Source organism: Pleurodeles waltl, chromosome 9 (assembly GCF_031143425.1).
Source record: "Pleurodeles waltl isolate 20211129_DDA chromosome 9, aPleWal1.hap1.20221129, whole genome shotgun sequence".
Taxonomy (NCBI): domain Eukaryota; kingdom Metazoa; phylum Chordata; class Amphibia; order Caudata; family Salamandridae; genus Pleurodeles; species Pleurodeles waltl.
The window spans coordinates 1,098,083,541-1,098,100,363 of NC_090448.1; the positions used below are offsets into that span (position 1 = coordinate 1,098,083,541).

The window sequence follows — 16,823 nt, forward strand, 5'->3', positions numbered from 1 at the left end:
TTTCACAATGTTCTTCTAAACCCAGTGAAATTTGAGCAGACTTTGCCATAAATCCACAACATTTAAATACTATATAGCCTTAGCTGCGCTTACACTTTCTATCCATATATCCACTAATATCTAAAGTTTTAGCATCCTACTATGAAATACCTTTACATTTCAAATTGAGACATAAGTGGAGAGACGAAACAAATTACAGGAACAAAATTCTGGTCCTCATGCACACATCAAAAGCCTACGCATTTTGGCAATATCACAGACAGCTGCGCCTGCATTGATCATCTATAGAGAACTGTGCTTATCAGCCGCAACACGAATGGGCGCCTTATCGGAGGGTATGAACTACAGTACAATTAAATAAAAATCAAATAAACCTCTCCTGCCACTTAACTGTGCTTTTTCTAGTACACAGTCCCACTGACTACCCCAACCATTCATTTTATTGTTTTTGACTAGCTCAAAGAATTCAGTTCTTTTGGAAAATATGTACAATACTAGTTGTGCTAGGAACTTAGCATCTACTAAATTGTAAGCTTTTGTCAATGATTGTGAGTAAGCCATTATAGGTAACAACTGAGTTATTGAATGAAACGAGTGACATTTAAATGTCTCCTTGTAAAGCAAACCACGATTCCTTCCGAAAGCACCCCATCTTACCTGCTGCTCTTCAGAGGGTTGAACTTCACTGGTAACCGTAGTGTTGACGTTCAGTTCCACCTTAGGATGCCCATCGATTTCTTCTACCTTCCGCCCTCTACCACGACGTTTTGTGACATGGGCCACCGTGGCATGCTCCTTTTCTTGGCTGCTGTTTAACTCGTCCTCATCCGTAAGCGTGATAGAAGACTGGCTGCTTTCAGCATCCTAAGGAAACGGGAATGCACAGCAATGCATTACAACCAATGGAACTCACAAGGCGTTCAAGAGACCTTACATTAGTTGGTATCATCTTTGAAGAGCTCAATAAAGTATTTTTGACCTGAATAATGAGGTCTTCTCTGACAGAAACACTCGTCTTAACGGAAAACAATAGTCTCTTAAAAATGATGCTATGCAATGGTTTTTTGATAGATGTGGAAAACTGGAGAAAAAAATAAATTACAATTTCGGTACCCTTTGTTCTGATTTCTAGCCTCTACAACTCATGGCCTGTCCTACCACACGGCTAGCATGAACAGCAGTATCTGTACCCATGCTAGTAATTTTACAAGACTTGTTATATTGACTGCATCTTTTGCAGTAGCTGATTTCTGGTGGCTCCTGTGGGGCAGGCCTTCCCACCCATTGGCAAAAGAGGGAAAGCTAAAGTGGCTGTTATGTTATCAATATTTCAAGGTCGGTGGGCGTTATAATATAATCTACATCTTTGTGCACTGCTTGCTCAAGTACGACACAAGGTAAATTAATAAAACTACCCTGTCAGCGGAGGTCAAGAAACTTGCTCTTCAATATGGTGTCCATAAATCAGAAACCAACCCCACAAAGGCCGGCACACAGGCTTGCGGAATAATACTGGAGAAGGAAGATATACATTCTGGAAGGCTGTGTGCGCGAATGTTCATGGCAATTAATCAAATTCAAAGCCTGCGAAGCGCAGGATGGACTGAATGCATGTGTCAATTTGCTGCAAAATCTTCCTTAGAATAACTTCTAATGCCATCCAATGCGTGCGTGTGGGATTGTGAGTAGTTCTGAAAAAAAAGAAACTACAAGTATTGGCAAAGCAAAGGAATAGTACTCCTGCATCGATCTGCGAGTTTGCATGAGTAGTTGCTTGGATGAGTGAATTTAAGAATAACTGGACGATTAGATTAATGAAATAGCTTCACTGGATAAACTTGGGAGTGACTGGGTGCATGAATGAACAGGTGAGGTAATGCACACATGGATAAGTGCATGGATGAAGAATAGCAAAAATATGTTAGCGTGGTTAGGAAGTTAATTATTAAAGACGAGTGGGGAAAAAAAAAAAAAAAAAAAAACTCACAAATGAGACCAATATCTGAAATAGACAGACAAAGATGAGACAGGTATGGAGACAGACACAATCCGAGATAAAAACAAGGAAACGGAGATACAGAGATCGAGACAGCCGAGATAGAGGCACGCCCTGATAAAGAGAGAGAGAGAGTCAGAGTGACACAGGGTTCGAGACAGAACACAACGTACGAGACGGCGTTAGAGAAAGAAGCTGATAGCATGTGGAATCGAAAAATTCCTACAGGTAAAGGAGAAAATCGAAATCAGGCCCACTGTAAAAATGTTTGAATCAGAACGCACTGGAAAACGCATTTTATAGAAATAAGCAGTAGTGCATCCATTAACTTGTTATCCAAAACATTTGAATTGTAAAGAAAATAGCCTTTCTGTTAAGCATGATTTACTAAAATGCGTTGATGCATGCTAGTACTTCCCAAAAATATTCATGATGGAAAAAAAAAAAAAAAAAAAAAAAAAAATCAGTGTAACCTGTTTCAACAAGATGATGGGAAACATGTAAATAAACAAGCATTGGCAACACCAGTAGGACCAGCATTAGTGTTAAGTCTTAGTTTTGTCAATGTGTGCCTTGTTTTGAAATGGCTTTTGTAAAACTTTATTTTTGTGGGAGCTGCCGGGCCCTCAACATCGTAACAAACATTTCTAAAAAAAAAAAAAAATTTTTTGGTCTCAAATAGCACACATTAACACAGTAGTTTCTGACACTGAACTGCCGATATACTCTTTGTGAAAGAGCAGATTGCCGTCACTCACAGTGAAGCCAGCCAATGGATAGAGAGAGAATTATAAGAAGAAAAGGTTTTGGTTAACGCTAAACCTAATTAGGGGCCAAATTCTTAAAGAAAGTCACAAAAGTGCACCCATCATATATGTCTTTCATTAGAGCAGATTATCATATTTCATGAATTCACAATAATTTACAGAAGTAGACCAGGAAATCATACTCCTATAAAATAATTGGGATCTGTACTTTACAACAAGCAAATATGCATGTGTAGATTTGCTCGTACAAAAATCTGTTGAGCATTTACAAGTTCACTGTCCTTCCAACCACTTGTTCCCAACCATGGAAGAAGCTTTAGTTCTGCCCTTGTCAGGAGTACATTTCCAAACATACAAGCTAGTAGGTTTCCACAGACTCAAAAGGACATTCCAACCTGAAACTATTGCTTACCAATCCCTCCAGCCCCAGTTGTAGCTCTGCAGAAAGGTAGCAAAATAAGGAAATTGGTAGTATTCAAGCCCTACTATAGTATCAGCCCTGGCATAACCAGAGAGGCTGTTATCAGAGCTCTTATATGATGATAGTTTGTTGCCGCACTAAATGGCACAAAAAGGACAAGTAGACTTTTTTTTTTTTTTTTAACAGGACAAAAGTTATGAAGCAACCTGTCCTTTGGACAAGTAGATATTTTATTAAATTCCACATTCCTGTTCTGTATACATTTTTTGCAAATGTATCAGCAGAATGTCATGTCCCAGGTGGTGTAATTCAAACAGGGAGGCATGATGACCTTTCATTTTTGCAGCTCATACGCTATTGAGCACAAATTAAAATCTGTTCTTCTAGGAATAGCTATTGGACAAGGTTTAGTTCCTCTGGAGGGAACAGCTCCCTCTTCTGGCTAGAATTGTGGCTTGGTCCCCAATTATGGCCAACTGAAAACCTGAGCCTAGGTTGCTGTCTTAAGACTTACTTAAATTGATAGGATGCCTCTTTTGGACCCTGTACACGGAATGCTGTATTTACCTCTCACTCTTTTCTTGAAGTCTCTTTAGACAGTGATCCATATGACGGAGAAGTGGTGCTTAGGTAACTGCCTTTGTTTTGTTGGGGGCCTATTGATCCCTTGTTCAGAAAATCTGACACTTTTTGTCTCATCTGGGAATTGATCATCTTGTATATAAAAGGCCATCTCCTGAAGTGAACGTAAGTTTGAAAGTTACATGGCCCTCCAGAGGAGATTCTTACTTCCCTCTATCTTAACTAGGTCTTTTAACAGCGTGTGACTTTAAAGTCTCTTACAAGAAGCTAACGTATCCTCAAAGCTTTGTTTTTTATCAGTTACACTGTATCACAGATGTTTCTTAAACTTCATTGCATTAAGATCCTCTAGTGTCAGGGTTTTTTGCTTCTGTCAGTGCCAAACATTTATCTTTCGCCATTCAAACTCAGTTGTGTTCAGACATCGAGACGATGCCTTTGGGCAATTGTGCCCCAGTAGCATGTTCTTCTGACCTAAAAGGGTGGGATATTTCTTTAACTTTACACCGCTATACCAGAGCCTACAAAGCAACCAGAAGTATCACAAAAAGACATCACTCTTCATGCTTAATTGAAGCCGACTGACCAACAAAGATTATTGCAAAATCCACAATTCAGAGTGCCAAAACTAGGTCTGTGTGAAATTAGCATACTTTGCTTTTGGATATCTACGGCAAAATTACACAAAATGCTAATCTGCCATTTTGTGGTATATTTTACTATAAAATGCATCCTTGTGACAATTTTTGGCACAAGGATACACTTAAAGTGGTTGGAAGGAACGTGAACTTAAGGAGCATCTTACAGAACAGCCATTCACGTCGTGGTTTAACTTTGTTCGCTGTAGATTTTTGACTGCGAATGGGGCATAATTAAGCATAATTTTGTGAATTTCATGTAACTAACATAACTCAAAATTCCTGAAATAACACAGATTACGCCTGTGTAATTTAAATTTCATCTAGGCCTAGCCAAAATGCAGGTTCCCCATAATTACATGCCTTCAGTTACAACATCTTTATGGAACAGATCTCAAAAATTGAAAAGATAGAAGAGTACCATAAGAACAATAGAGCTAATACTCCTACGACACATGGCCTTACCACCGCAAAGCTGAACAACAACCTCACAACCTTAAAAGCCCTCTGTGAAAAACACATCTAGGTTAACACAAGCAGGCCATCATAATCAAAGATCTTCTTCTTAAAACCAGTGAAGTATCTACAACTACGCAAGTGCTTGGAGCTAGAATCTTTCCCACCCAAGCTAAAAACCTCTTGCCTTAGACCACTCCAAGAAGAAGAATCTCGACCAATCCAGCAAATGACCAGCAAACTACAACAGCCCTTTCCTATGTAAGCTATTCAAAGAGCAGTCTCCAAATTTTACTATATATAACAAAAACTCTGTTGGATCAAAAATCTGTATTCAGGAGAGGGAGATTATATATATTTGCAGCCTTACTGCTTCCAGTCTTTTCAGCAGTAATGACAGTGCTTACTAACAGACATTACTACACAGACTACCTTGCAATATAGAAAAACATCCTAAAATGGATTACCTCAAAAACGGACCAAGCTAGATTTTCCTGCTCCTTTTCATATGCTCCCTGTTCCAAACATGATGTCGTCCCTCAGAGGTATATCATCTTTCCTATTCTATATCTATCTAGCCCCCTAAGTAGCCCAGATCACATTGTTCAACCTTAAATGTTATGACTATGCAGACAATACACAAATCAATCTAAAAATTGATCACCCAGAAAACCACTTTAAGTCAAGGGTCTGCAATTATTTCCACCTTAAACACACTGTCTCCTTGAGTGGGCGATAGGGAGCAGATGAAGGTCCTTAACCCCTAATCTGCCCTTCTCAGTCATAATCATGGCAAGAAAGAGGAGTTTAGGAATCTTTTGGCTGTACTTTTGACATGAGCTACCAGAGAGGGTTAATCCCTGCATTCTGCCTTACCAGAGTGGAAAAAACACGGTCTAGTGCCTGACCCCCTGCGTCGAATGAGCTTCCTGACCACCGTGGGTCAGGCATATACGTTTAAAAAAAACTGTCCACCCTAAGACACTGAATGCTACCAGGGGAAAAAAGTGAAATAGGAGCGGGTGGGGTGCTGGACCATATTGGCGCTGGACCATATTGGCGCTGGACCCCATAACAGGAAACCAGACTGTATTTCTGCTCCCAAATGAGACAGAACAGAAATTATACCCAAATAAATGTCTGTTTCTTCTCACTTTCCAAGATGACCAGTTACACTATTCTGGCACTGGGTTATCTGGCATCCACGGATCCAGCCATCCCTGGGCTTTTCTGAAGCCTACACAACCAGGGGAATCCAGGGTGGCGTGTCTTGGTGTATTCAAGCAGGTTTTCTTACCCAGAATATCTTGCAAACATCAAAGTAGGGTTCAAATGAACAAGTTACTTACCTTTGGCAATGCTTTTTCCTCACCTTATGAATTCTCCCAATGCACCAGCATTCAACAGAAACGTTCTTATCAGCGCTTCACGTCGACAGCATGCTGAAGTCAGTTTCACCCTTTTTTACGTGCCTTTGCGGTGAACAGGTGAAAATCGACCTCACAAAAACAACATATATATTGCAATCCAAATACAATATATAAACACAATATTTAATTTTATATAAAAATACCCAAAAAAGTATATACAAAACTAGGAAAATAAGTCTTTGTATGACCAGACAAGCAATGAGGAGGTGGGTGAGACTGAGGAATCCACAGGTAGCTACTGTATCCACCAGAAAAAGCATTACCGAAGGTAATTAACTTGTTCTGATGGATACAACTACCTGTGGATTCCTCACCTTATGAATGGAGTCCCAAAGCAGTACCGCACTCGGAGGTGGGTGCCGGACCGGTCACACCAAGAAATCCTGCAACATAGAACGTGCAAAATGGCCGTCCCTCCTAACTTCCAAATCCAAGCAGTAATGCTTCGCAAAAGTGTGGAAGGAAGCCAAAGTTGCTGCCTTGCAAATATCCACCACTAGTACACCTCTAGCCAAGGCCAAAGTGGCCGACTTAGCCCTAGTGGAATGGGCTGTAATACCCTCAGGAGGAACCTTCTTTGCCAGTGAATAACAGATCTTTATGCAAAGAATGACCCACCTAGATATGGTTCCCTTATGGACAGCTTTGCCCTTCATCTTGCCCACATATCCAACGAACAGTTGGTCACCCACACAAAAGTCTTTTGTTCTTTCAATATAAAAACTCAGAGCTCTTCTCGGGTCTAGGCGATGAAGACTTTCGTCCTCCTTTGAAGGGTGGGCAGGAGGGTGGAAGGATGAAAGAGTAATAGACTGCCCCATATGAAAGGGAGTGACAACCTTAGGAAGGAAAGCCGCCCTGGTTCTCAACATCACCTTGTCAGCATAAAAGGATGTAAAGGGAGGTTTGACACTAAAAGCCTGGAGCTCATTTACACGCCTAGCAGACGTGATAGCTATGAGGAAGACTGCTTTTAAGACGAACAGTCTCAATGAACAAGAATGCATAGGCTCAAACGGTGAACCCATTAAAAAAAAAGTTAGAACCAAATTCAAATCCCACTGAGGTGTGAGAAACGGAGTGAGAGGAAACTTGTTAATCAGAGGCCTCTCAAGAATCCAACAACTATAGGAGATTTAAACAAGGAAGGTTGATCAGGAGGCACATAAGGCGCCAATAAAAAGCCTTACACAATCGCAACTGCACAACCCTTCTGTGCTAAAGAAAGGGCAAACAGCAGAACATCAGATAAATGGGCCTTAAAGGGATCAATTTGCCTCCATCCACACCAAGTAACAAATTTTGCCCATCTGTTGGCATAGACAGTTTTAGTGGAGTATCGCCTGGCCGATAAAATAACATCCACCACTTCTGGAGGGAGAGAAAAAGAACACAGATTGCCCCGTTCAATCTCCAGGCATGTAGGTGCAGTCTCTGGAGGTGGGGGTGTAGAACCTGCCCCTGCAACTGCAAGAGGAGGCCTGCCCTGTGAGGAAGCGGAGGGCACAATGAGAGTTGGAGAAAGTCTGAGTACTACACCCTTCTTAGCCAATCTGGAGCTATTAAAATGACTTGAGCCTGGTCTTGACAAATCTTCCTCAGAACCTGAGGAATCAAGGGTATGGGGGGGCAGAAACGCATAAAGTAACTGGCCGTACCAAGACATCTGAAACGCGGCCCCCCCAATGCTCCTTGCACGGCATACTGGAGGCTGCAGAACGACGGGCAGTGCGCATTCTCCAGAGTGGCAAACAGGTCTATCTGTAAAATACCCCACATCTGGAAAATCTGAAGAACCAGGTCTGAATGGAGACGCCACTCGTGATCGGCCGAGAAATGTCGACTGAGACTGTCCGCACGTAAGTTGAGAACTCCAGCCAGATGGTTTGCTTCTATGCAAATCTGATGGTCCTGTGCCCAGGATCAGAGCACATCGCGGTAGTGTTGGCTGTCAAGACTTGAACTGACTGACCGCAAAGGGACGGTAGGAAGGCCTTGAGAGCCAGACGTAATTCTAACAGATTGATGTGAAGCATCTGTTAGACTGGAGACCAAAGACCTTTGATCTCCAGGTCCCCCAGATGAGCTCCACATCCTAGAGTGGAAGCATCAGTTATGACTGTGGCCACCGGAGGTGGTAGACAAACGGACTTCCTGGGGAAAAGTTGCCGCTCACAGTCCACCATCGTACATCCACTGCAGCGTCTCTGGAGATCGTTATGGACTCTGAGATCCCGTGTGTGTTGAAACCACTGCTTGCAGAGGCACCACTGGAGAGCCCTCATGTGCCAAAGTGCATGAGTGACCAACAGAATGCAAGAAGCCAACAGAACGAGCAGACGAAGGACCTTGAGGACTGGAACAACCGCTTCATTTTGAAACATTGGAATCCACGCCTGAATGTCCTGAATCCGCTGAGGCGGAGGATAGGCCTGGTTCAATGTCATATTCAGTACCGCCCCTATGAACAGGAGGTGCTGAGAGGGCTCCAGGTGAGACTTGGGCACATCCACCGTAAAGCCCTGGTTGAACAACAACAACTGTGTTGTCATTTGCAGGTGATGCAGCACAAGCTCTGGGGACTTGGCTTCTATCAGCTAATCGTCCAGGGAAGGGAATACAGCTACTCCCTTCCTTCAGGAGGTTTGCTGCAACCACTGCCATCACCTTTGTGAAGACTCAAGGGGCGGAAGTAAGACCAAAAGGAAGGACCGCAAACTGGTAGTGTTGCAACCCTACCACAAATCGGAGATACTTCCTGTGTGACTTGAGAATGGGGATATGAAAATAAGCATCCTGCAGGTCCACAGACACCATCCAATCCTCCTTATTCAACGCCAGAAGCACCTGCGCTAGGGTCAGCATTTTTAATTGCTCCTGTTTGAGGAACCAGTTCAAAATCCTTAGGTCCAGGATAGGCCTCAATCGACCATCCTTCCTGGGAATCAGGAAATATTTTGAATAGCAACCCTGACCCACTTTCCTGCTCTGGAACCAACTGCACTGCACCTTTTGATAAAAGGACTTGAACCTCCTGCTGCAGCAACAGGAGATGATCTTCAGAACAAAACGAAGGACGGGGAGGGATCAGAGGGGGAAACTCCCGAAAAGGGCATAACCTTGCCCCAAAATATTTAGTATCCAAGAGTCAGATATGATTAACTACCACTCGTGGAGAAAATACAATATCCTGCCCCCTACGGGGGGAAGTATGACTTAAGATGGATGGAAAACTAGGGCTGCTTTCGTTGTTGTGTTCCCCCAGAGGAAGAGGATGAGGCAGGGTGCTGTTGGGTGGCTCCTCGTGTCCTAACCCCCACCCCCCTGCCCTCTAAAAGATCTACTGAGGGGGTTGGCAGGTTGTTGAGTGCTGGACTGAGGTCTTCCACGATAAGCGGATCCACGGCCAAACCCCCTACGTCTCCAAAATGATCTGCAGGGAGTAGATGCAGAAGCCTGTAGCCCCAAAGATCTCCCAGTGGCCCTGCTGTCTTTGAAGCGTTCTAAAGCAGAGTCCGCCTTGGCCCCAAACAACTTTTCGCCGTCAAACGGGAGGTTCAATAAAGTTGCCTGGACGTCCGTTGAAAACCCAGAAGACCTTAGCCACGCATGTCTCCAGTTGGCCACCGAAGTACCCATTGCCCTGGCTACTGAGTCTGCTGTATCCAGACCAGACTAAATGATCTGTTTGGCCGCAGCTTGGGTGTCCAAAAGGAGCACGTCCTTGCCCCTGCATATCCTGGGACAAGGTAGGCACCACAGATCTAGCCGTGTCCATCAGGGCATGAACATATCTACCCAGCAGACAGGTAGCATTGACTGATTTTAGGGCCATACTACAAGAAGAGTCTTGTTAGCTGCTTGCTCCATCCTCTTGGACTCCCTGTCCGATGGAGTAGCAGGAAAGGAACCAGGTGCAGAACAAGAAACCTGGACCACCAATCTCCCAAGAGTCGGATGTTGGGATAAAAGTCCTGGATCCCCAGGTGCAACCCTGTACCCTCCTTACTACAGTCCTGGACACAGCTGGCGACATAACAGGCTTTCTCCAAACCTCCAAAATAGGCTCAGTAAGGGCATCATTGAAAGGGAGCAGGGGCTCCACTGAAGTGGAGGAAGGATGCAATACCTCCGTCAAAGTGTTTGTTTTTACTTCCGAAGACGGCAATGGAAACTCCAAATAATCCGCAGCCTTCCTCATGACAGTGTGATAGGAAGCTGCCTCTTCCGTAAAGTCACCCAGGGATGAATGATGCTACTCAGGGGATGTATCCAGTCCACTAGCTAGAGTCCAGACCCAGAAACTCTCCTGAGGGCTCAGAAATCTCTCGTTCCTCCAATAATTATCGCTGGTATTCTTGCACTTCCAAGAGCCTCAATGCTCTCCTCCTCGATCTCAGACTGGCCTTCAACCTCGGCGTCAACACGGTTAGCCGACGTCGACAACACCAGCTTCACGACAGATGGACGTGGCAAAGGAGAAGGAGATACACTCTGTCCCGACCGGGACCCATCCTGCGCCGGAGTTGGTGCCGTTGGCATCATTTGTGGCGACTTCATCGGTGCCGAACCAGCACCCTCAGCCTGATAAAAAAGGTACAAACGGAGCCCACTTGAATGGAGCCGGCGAACCCAAGGAGAACACTAATGGACCCGTGGGTCCAGCCGGTGCACCAGCAGGGGGCCAGAGCTTTATTAACAAGCATTTACAATGCAACGGGTCTCGTGTTTGCTCATGTTAGAGCTGATCGCGTTGTAAACTCCTAACCCGACTTTTCACCTATCGGGCAAAAGTGCATTTATGTACACAACACGAAAAAGTTAAATTAACAATGTAAAGCGCTCGAATTCTGCCAAGCGAGATCGCACTCGTAAATTACTGAAAAAGTAGTCCACGAGCCCGATGGAAAACAGCGAGGCTCGCATGTTTTCTGTACTTGGTCGCTGCGCTCGAGGAGGGCTAGCCACCGGAAAAGGCATGACGTATGCATGCCTTCGACTAATGAAAGCAAGCAGATTTTATTAGGCAAGCCCACGAACCAATAAAAAACACTGACGTGAAGTTGACAGGGCTCTGAGCCCTTTTCTAAATACAAAAGAGTCTCGCTGCGATACGCATGCGCGAGCGCATTCAACGCAGGCTCGACCCTAAAAATGCTGAGCATAGCATTTTGAAGAGCCGCCGTTTCTGCTCCCGGAGTCGGGAAGGCAGGAAACCTCTGTTATTCTTGCGGTGCTTGGATCGGATCGAAACCTGTGCCACCGACTCCTGAACCAACACAGGTAAAAAAAAATGAGTCGGAGGACTTGCCGGGGATTCGACCACCTCGATCAGTGATGGCGCCAGAGAAACCCGAGGACTCTGTGGTTGGGGAGTAACAGTAGGACTGACCTTCCACGCCATACAACGTCGTCTAGAATGAGACCGAGATCGAGACCGATCTCTTGAAGAACGGCGTCGAGAATCATGCCGGCACCACTTCTTGTGTGACCTCAATGACTTATGAGATGAAGAGTCCCTTGTCTTGGACCTCCGGTGACTCTTCTGTCCTTTCTTTGCTTTTGCTAAGAAAAGCTTAACTTCTTTCTTTTAACACCTTTGGATTAATTCTCTTGCAGGAAAGGCACCCTTCCACATCTTGGTCCGAACTAAGACACCACAAACAGTCTTCATGAGGGTCCATGATTGACATACAACCCCCGCACTCATGACATGGCTTAAAACCTGATTTCATAGGAAGAGACATTATAACAAGTACAATAAGACACCTTCGAAACAGTAGCTATTTGAGAGCTAGGAGAAATCTGTTAGTTTCAATATGCATGGAAAAAATGGAAGGCAAGGAAAAAAGGGAAGTGACGTCAGCACGGCGGTGAGGACCTCTTATTGCCACGATGTCAGACAGAGTCACGTGCAGAGCCGTTCAATTGTGACTTCCTTGTCGACGTGAAGAACTGAGAAGAAAGTTTCTGTTGAATGCAGGCGCATTGGGAGAATTCATAAAGGTGAGGAATCCACAGGCAGCTGTTTCTATCAGAAACTTTCATATTTATGTTACGGAAAACTCGGGCACTTCCAGCCAACTAGTCCTGCGTTCCTGTTTGCCCAACTGAGCTGTTTTCCTTGTGTGTTGGTGGACTCTACCAATGCTTTACTGGAAAATAAATTACACCCATGTGAAGGCCACATTTGACTTCAGAAGTCTAAGGTTTGACTAATTTCTGTTGCTGATCATTGGCCTAGCCACATAACTGGAGTATCATTTTTTGTGAAAAAAGTGTGGAAACACCAATCCATGTGACTTTTATGGATCACTGCAGGTTAGATAACTAACTCACAAAGCTGTGAGGCAAAATCTGATTTCAGCCAAAGTTTGTTAGAATAAAACCGTGGCATTCATTAAACTCACAACACCGGGTGTTTAGTTTTCAGACATGACAAGATGACGGCTGAGCTGAAATACTACAGCTATCTATATAACTAGAATGAGTCAGTTTGCAAGGCAAATCTTTGAATATTCATGTACCATTTTGGGGCCTTTCCTGTCGTGGGTGATAGACCCAGCCGTACAACTGGGGTACTGTTTTTATCAGACAATTGGGAACAAAGAGTAGCAGAAGATTTATTCGAATTGTTAGAAATGGTGTCTTTAGTTGGCAGTGGTTTGCACCCTGTCCAAGTAGGGACCCTTGCTGTAGCCAGGTTAAGTGATTTTACACAGCTAAGATAAACCCTGCTCACCCCCTTGGTAGCTTTGCACAAGCAGTCCGGCTCATCTCAGAGGCAATGTGTAAAGTACTTGTGTGTACACACACACACACACACACACACACACACGCTCCAACATGAGCTATCACGGCGTCTTGTTGGAGTCGTTCCCAACAATCCAATGCCACTCGCAAGGGAGTGCTGGACGGTCTCGGAGTTGCTCGGACCCCAGGTACAGTACCTTGGAAAATTATGAGGAAACTAAGACAGTGCACGGAGCCAGGGTGGTGAATTCTTGCTGGAGCCAGTACAGCGTTGGTCGTTACTGCTACCGGGGAGGTGAGGCATCTGTTCCTTACTGCTAGGCAGGGGAGGTGAGGCGTTGGTTCCTTATAGTTGCAGGGGAGGCAACGCGGTGTCGGTGGCCAGGAGTCTGTTCCTTACAATTCAGCAAGGTAAAAATCAAGCAGGTCAAGATGCGAGGCGTTGACTTCGTGGTGTTGCGATCACACCACGGGGGCCACAGGTGCTGCAGCAGAGTTGGGTGTCAGTCACACGGCATTCTGGGCTCACACTGTGGAGGGACTTCAGAGGCACCGCAGTGGCAGGCCTGTGTTGCAGGTCATGTCGTTGCACTCAGCTGCGACAACAGCTCCAGTGCAAGTGGCGGCACAGAGTCGACAGCAGCACCGGTTCCAAAGTCTCCCTGGAGTCAGTGTGCTCAGTTTCTGCTTAGTTGCACCAGAGCTCACTTCCAAAGGCCAGGAACTGGATTTGGTACCAGTTGGTAAGTAATGACTCTCAGCAACAGAGTCAAAACGCTGGTAGGTTAAATCTTTGGTATCCAAAAGACTTCCTAATAGGAGGCAAGCTCAGTTCAAGCCCTCAGAGAACCTTGTAAAGCTGGATGTAGAAAGCAAAGTCCAGTCCTTTCACTTAAGCAAAAGGCAGAGTGGTAGTCCCTCCTACAGCATCCAGCTCATCTTCCTGGCAGAATTTCCTCAGTCCAGAAGTGTTTTAAAGTTGTGGTCTCAGAGGTCCTGTACTTATACTCATTTCTGCCTTCGAAGTAAGTAAACTTCAAAGACAAGTCTGCCTGCCTTTCCTGCCCTGGCCCCAGACACACTACAGGGGGTTGGAGAGTGCTTTGTGCAAGGTCAGGCACATCTCTATTCAGGTGCAAGTGTCAGCTCTTCCCATCACTCTAGCTTAGGAAGACCCATCAGGTTATGCAGAGCACACCTCAGCTCCCTTTGTGTCACTGTCTAGAGTGAATTCACAAACATTCCAACTGTCATCCTGACCCCGATGTGTATTCCACGGACCGGCTGAGACACAGACTGATTAATCAAAAAAATGCCCACTTTCTAAAAGTGGCATTTTCAAACTAACAATTTAAAAAACTATTTCACCAAAAAAGGTATTTTGAAATTGTGAGTTCAGAGACCCCAAACTCCAGATCTCTATCTGCTTCCGATGGGAAATTACACTTAAAAAATATTTTAAGGCAATCCCTTTGTTACCCTATGGGAGAGATGAACGAGTTACTTACCTTCGGTAACGACTTTTCTGGTGGATACATTAGCTACCTGTGGATTCCTCACCTAATGAATACTCCCATGGCGCCAGCATTCGACGGAAATCTTCTTACTAGTCTCTGCACGTCGACGAGGACGTCACTCTAGCCCACGCGACGCCGTCTGACGTCATACAGGCAATAAGAGGTCCTCGACGACGTGCGGACGTCAGTACCAATCATTTTTTACGTGCATGAGAACAACCAGGCAATGCAATGAAAGAGCAAGGCAACATCCCATTACATTGTAAAAATACACAACATTGCATGAATAACTGTAAATCTTTTATATATATATGTATATATATAACTCTCTCTTTTTAAAATATATATACACATCAAGTATATACACAGATATATACATATATATAAATATAATATATACAACATCTATTGCACCCTCAAAGACCAAGAGGAGCGTACTCAAGGATTACTTGGTAAGACCAGAAAGGCAACGGGGAGGCGGGTGGGACCGTGAGGAATCCACAGGTAGCTAATGTATCCACCAGAAAAGTCGTTACCGAAGGTAAGTAACTCGTTCTTCTGATGGATACAACTACCTGTGGATTCCTCACCTAATGAATAGAGTCCCAAAGCAGTACCACGCCCGGCGGTGGGTGCCTAAATGGTCAAACCAAGAAATCCTGCAGCACTGACCGTGCAAAATGGCCGTCCCTTCTAACCTCAGAATCCAAACAGTAATGTTTTGCAAAAGTGTGAAGGGACGACCAAGTTGCGGCCTTGCAGATGTCGACCACAGGAACACCTCTGGCCAAGGCCGAAGTGGCCGACTTAGCTCTGGTGGAATGAGCTCTAATGCCCTCAGGAGGATCCTTCTTTGCCAAAGAGTAACATATTTTAATGCAAAGAACAACCCACCTGGATAGTGTTCTCTTGTGGACTGCCTTTCCTCTCGCCCACGTATCCAATAAACAGCTGATCCTCCAGCCTGAAATCCTTTGTTCTATCAATAAAGAAGCTCAACGCTCTCTTTGGGTCCAGACGGTGCAGTCTTTCTTCCTCTTTGGAAGGATGAGGCGGAGGATAGAACGTGGACAAAGTAATTGCCTGAGCCAAATGGAAGGGTGAAACAACCTTCGGGAGGAAAGCAGCCTTGGTCCTCAACACCACCTTATCCCCATAAAAAGTTGTATAAGGGGGCTTTACTGATAAGGCCTGCAACTCACTCACTCTCCTTGCTGATGTTATAGCTATCAGGAAGACTGTTTTTAAAACCAAATACCTTAAGGGGCAAGAATGCATAGGTTCAAAAGGGGACCCCATAAGGAAAGTCAGGACCAAGGACAAATCCCATTGCGGCATAACGAATGGCTTTGGAGGATATTTGTTTAGAAGACCTTTCAAGAATCTGATAACAATAGGGGATTTAAATAAAGATGGTTGGTCTGGAAGACATATGAAGGCTGACAAGGCCGATAAATAACCCTTAATGGTAGCCACTGCACAACCTTTCTGCGCTAGAGACAGAGCAAAAGACAAAACGTCCGATAGATGAGCATGCAAAGGATCAATCTGCCTCTCTCCACACCACGCAACAAATTTAGACCATCTATTAGCGTAGATAGATTTAGTGGAGTGTCGCCTGGCCGCTAATATAACATCCACTACCTCAGGTGGGAGAGAGAAGGAACTCAGGTTGCCCCATTCAATCTCCAGGCATGTAGGTGCAGACTCTGGAGGTTGGGGTGTAGAACCTGCCCCTGCGACTGCGAGAGGAGGTCTGCCCTGAAAGGGAGACGGAGCGGAGGGCACATTGAGAGTTGGAGAAGGTCGGAGTACCATACCCTCCTTGGCCAATCCGGAGCTATTAGGATGACTAGAGCCCGGTCCTGACGAATCTTCCTCAATACTCGAGGAATCAAGGGTATGGGAGGAAACGCGTAAAGTAACTGGCCGCACCAGGTTATTTGAAACGCGTCCCCCAACGCTCCCTGCATCGGATACTGGAGGCTGCAGAATAACGGACAATGCGCGTTCTCTCGAGTGGCAAACAGATCTACCCGAGGAAACCCCCACCTCTGGAAGATTAAACGGACTTGATCTGGATGGAGACGCCACTCGTGGTCCGCCGAGAAATGGCGACAGACTGTCCGCACGCACGTTCAAGACTCCGGCCAGATGGTTTGCTATCAAGCAAATCTGATGGTCCTTTGCCCAGGACCATAGTCGAAGAGCTTCTCTGCAGAGAAGGTACGACCCCACTCCTCCCTGCTTGTTTATGTACCAC

The 16,823-nt window shown here is 45.0% G+C and overlaps 1 protein-coding gene across 1 annotated transcript in view; it reads right to left on the bottom strand.

The window, feature by feature from the left end:
* The window catches only part of NUSAP1 (nucleolar and spindle associated protein 1), a 255,458-nt gene that overhangs the window by 197,850 nt on the left and 40,785 nt on the right, over positions 1 to 16,823 (bottom strand). Inside the window, exon 3 of the mRNA XM_069208796.1 lies at positions 658 to 864. Within this exon, the coding sequence (XP_069064897.1) occupies positions 658 to 864 (207 nt within the window). The remainder of the gene's footprint in view (positions 1 to 657; positions 865 to 16,823) is intronic.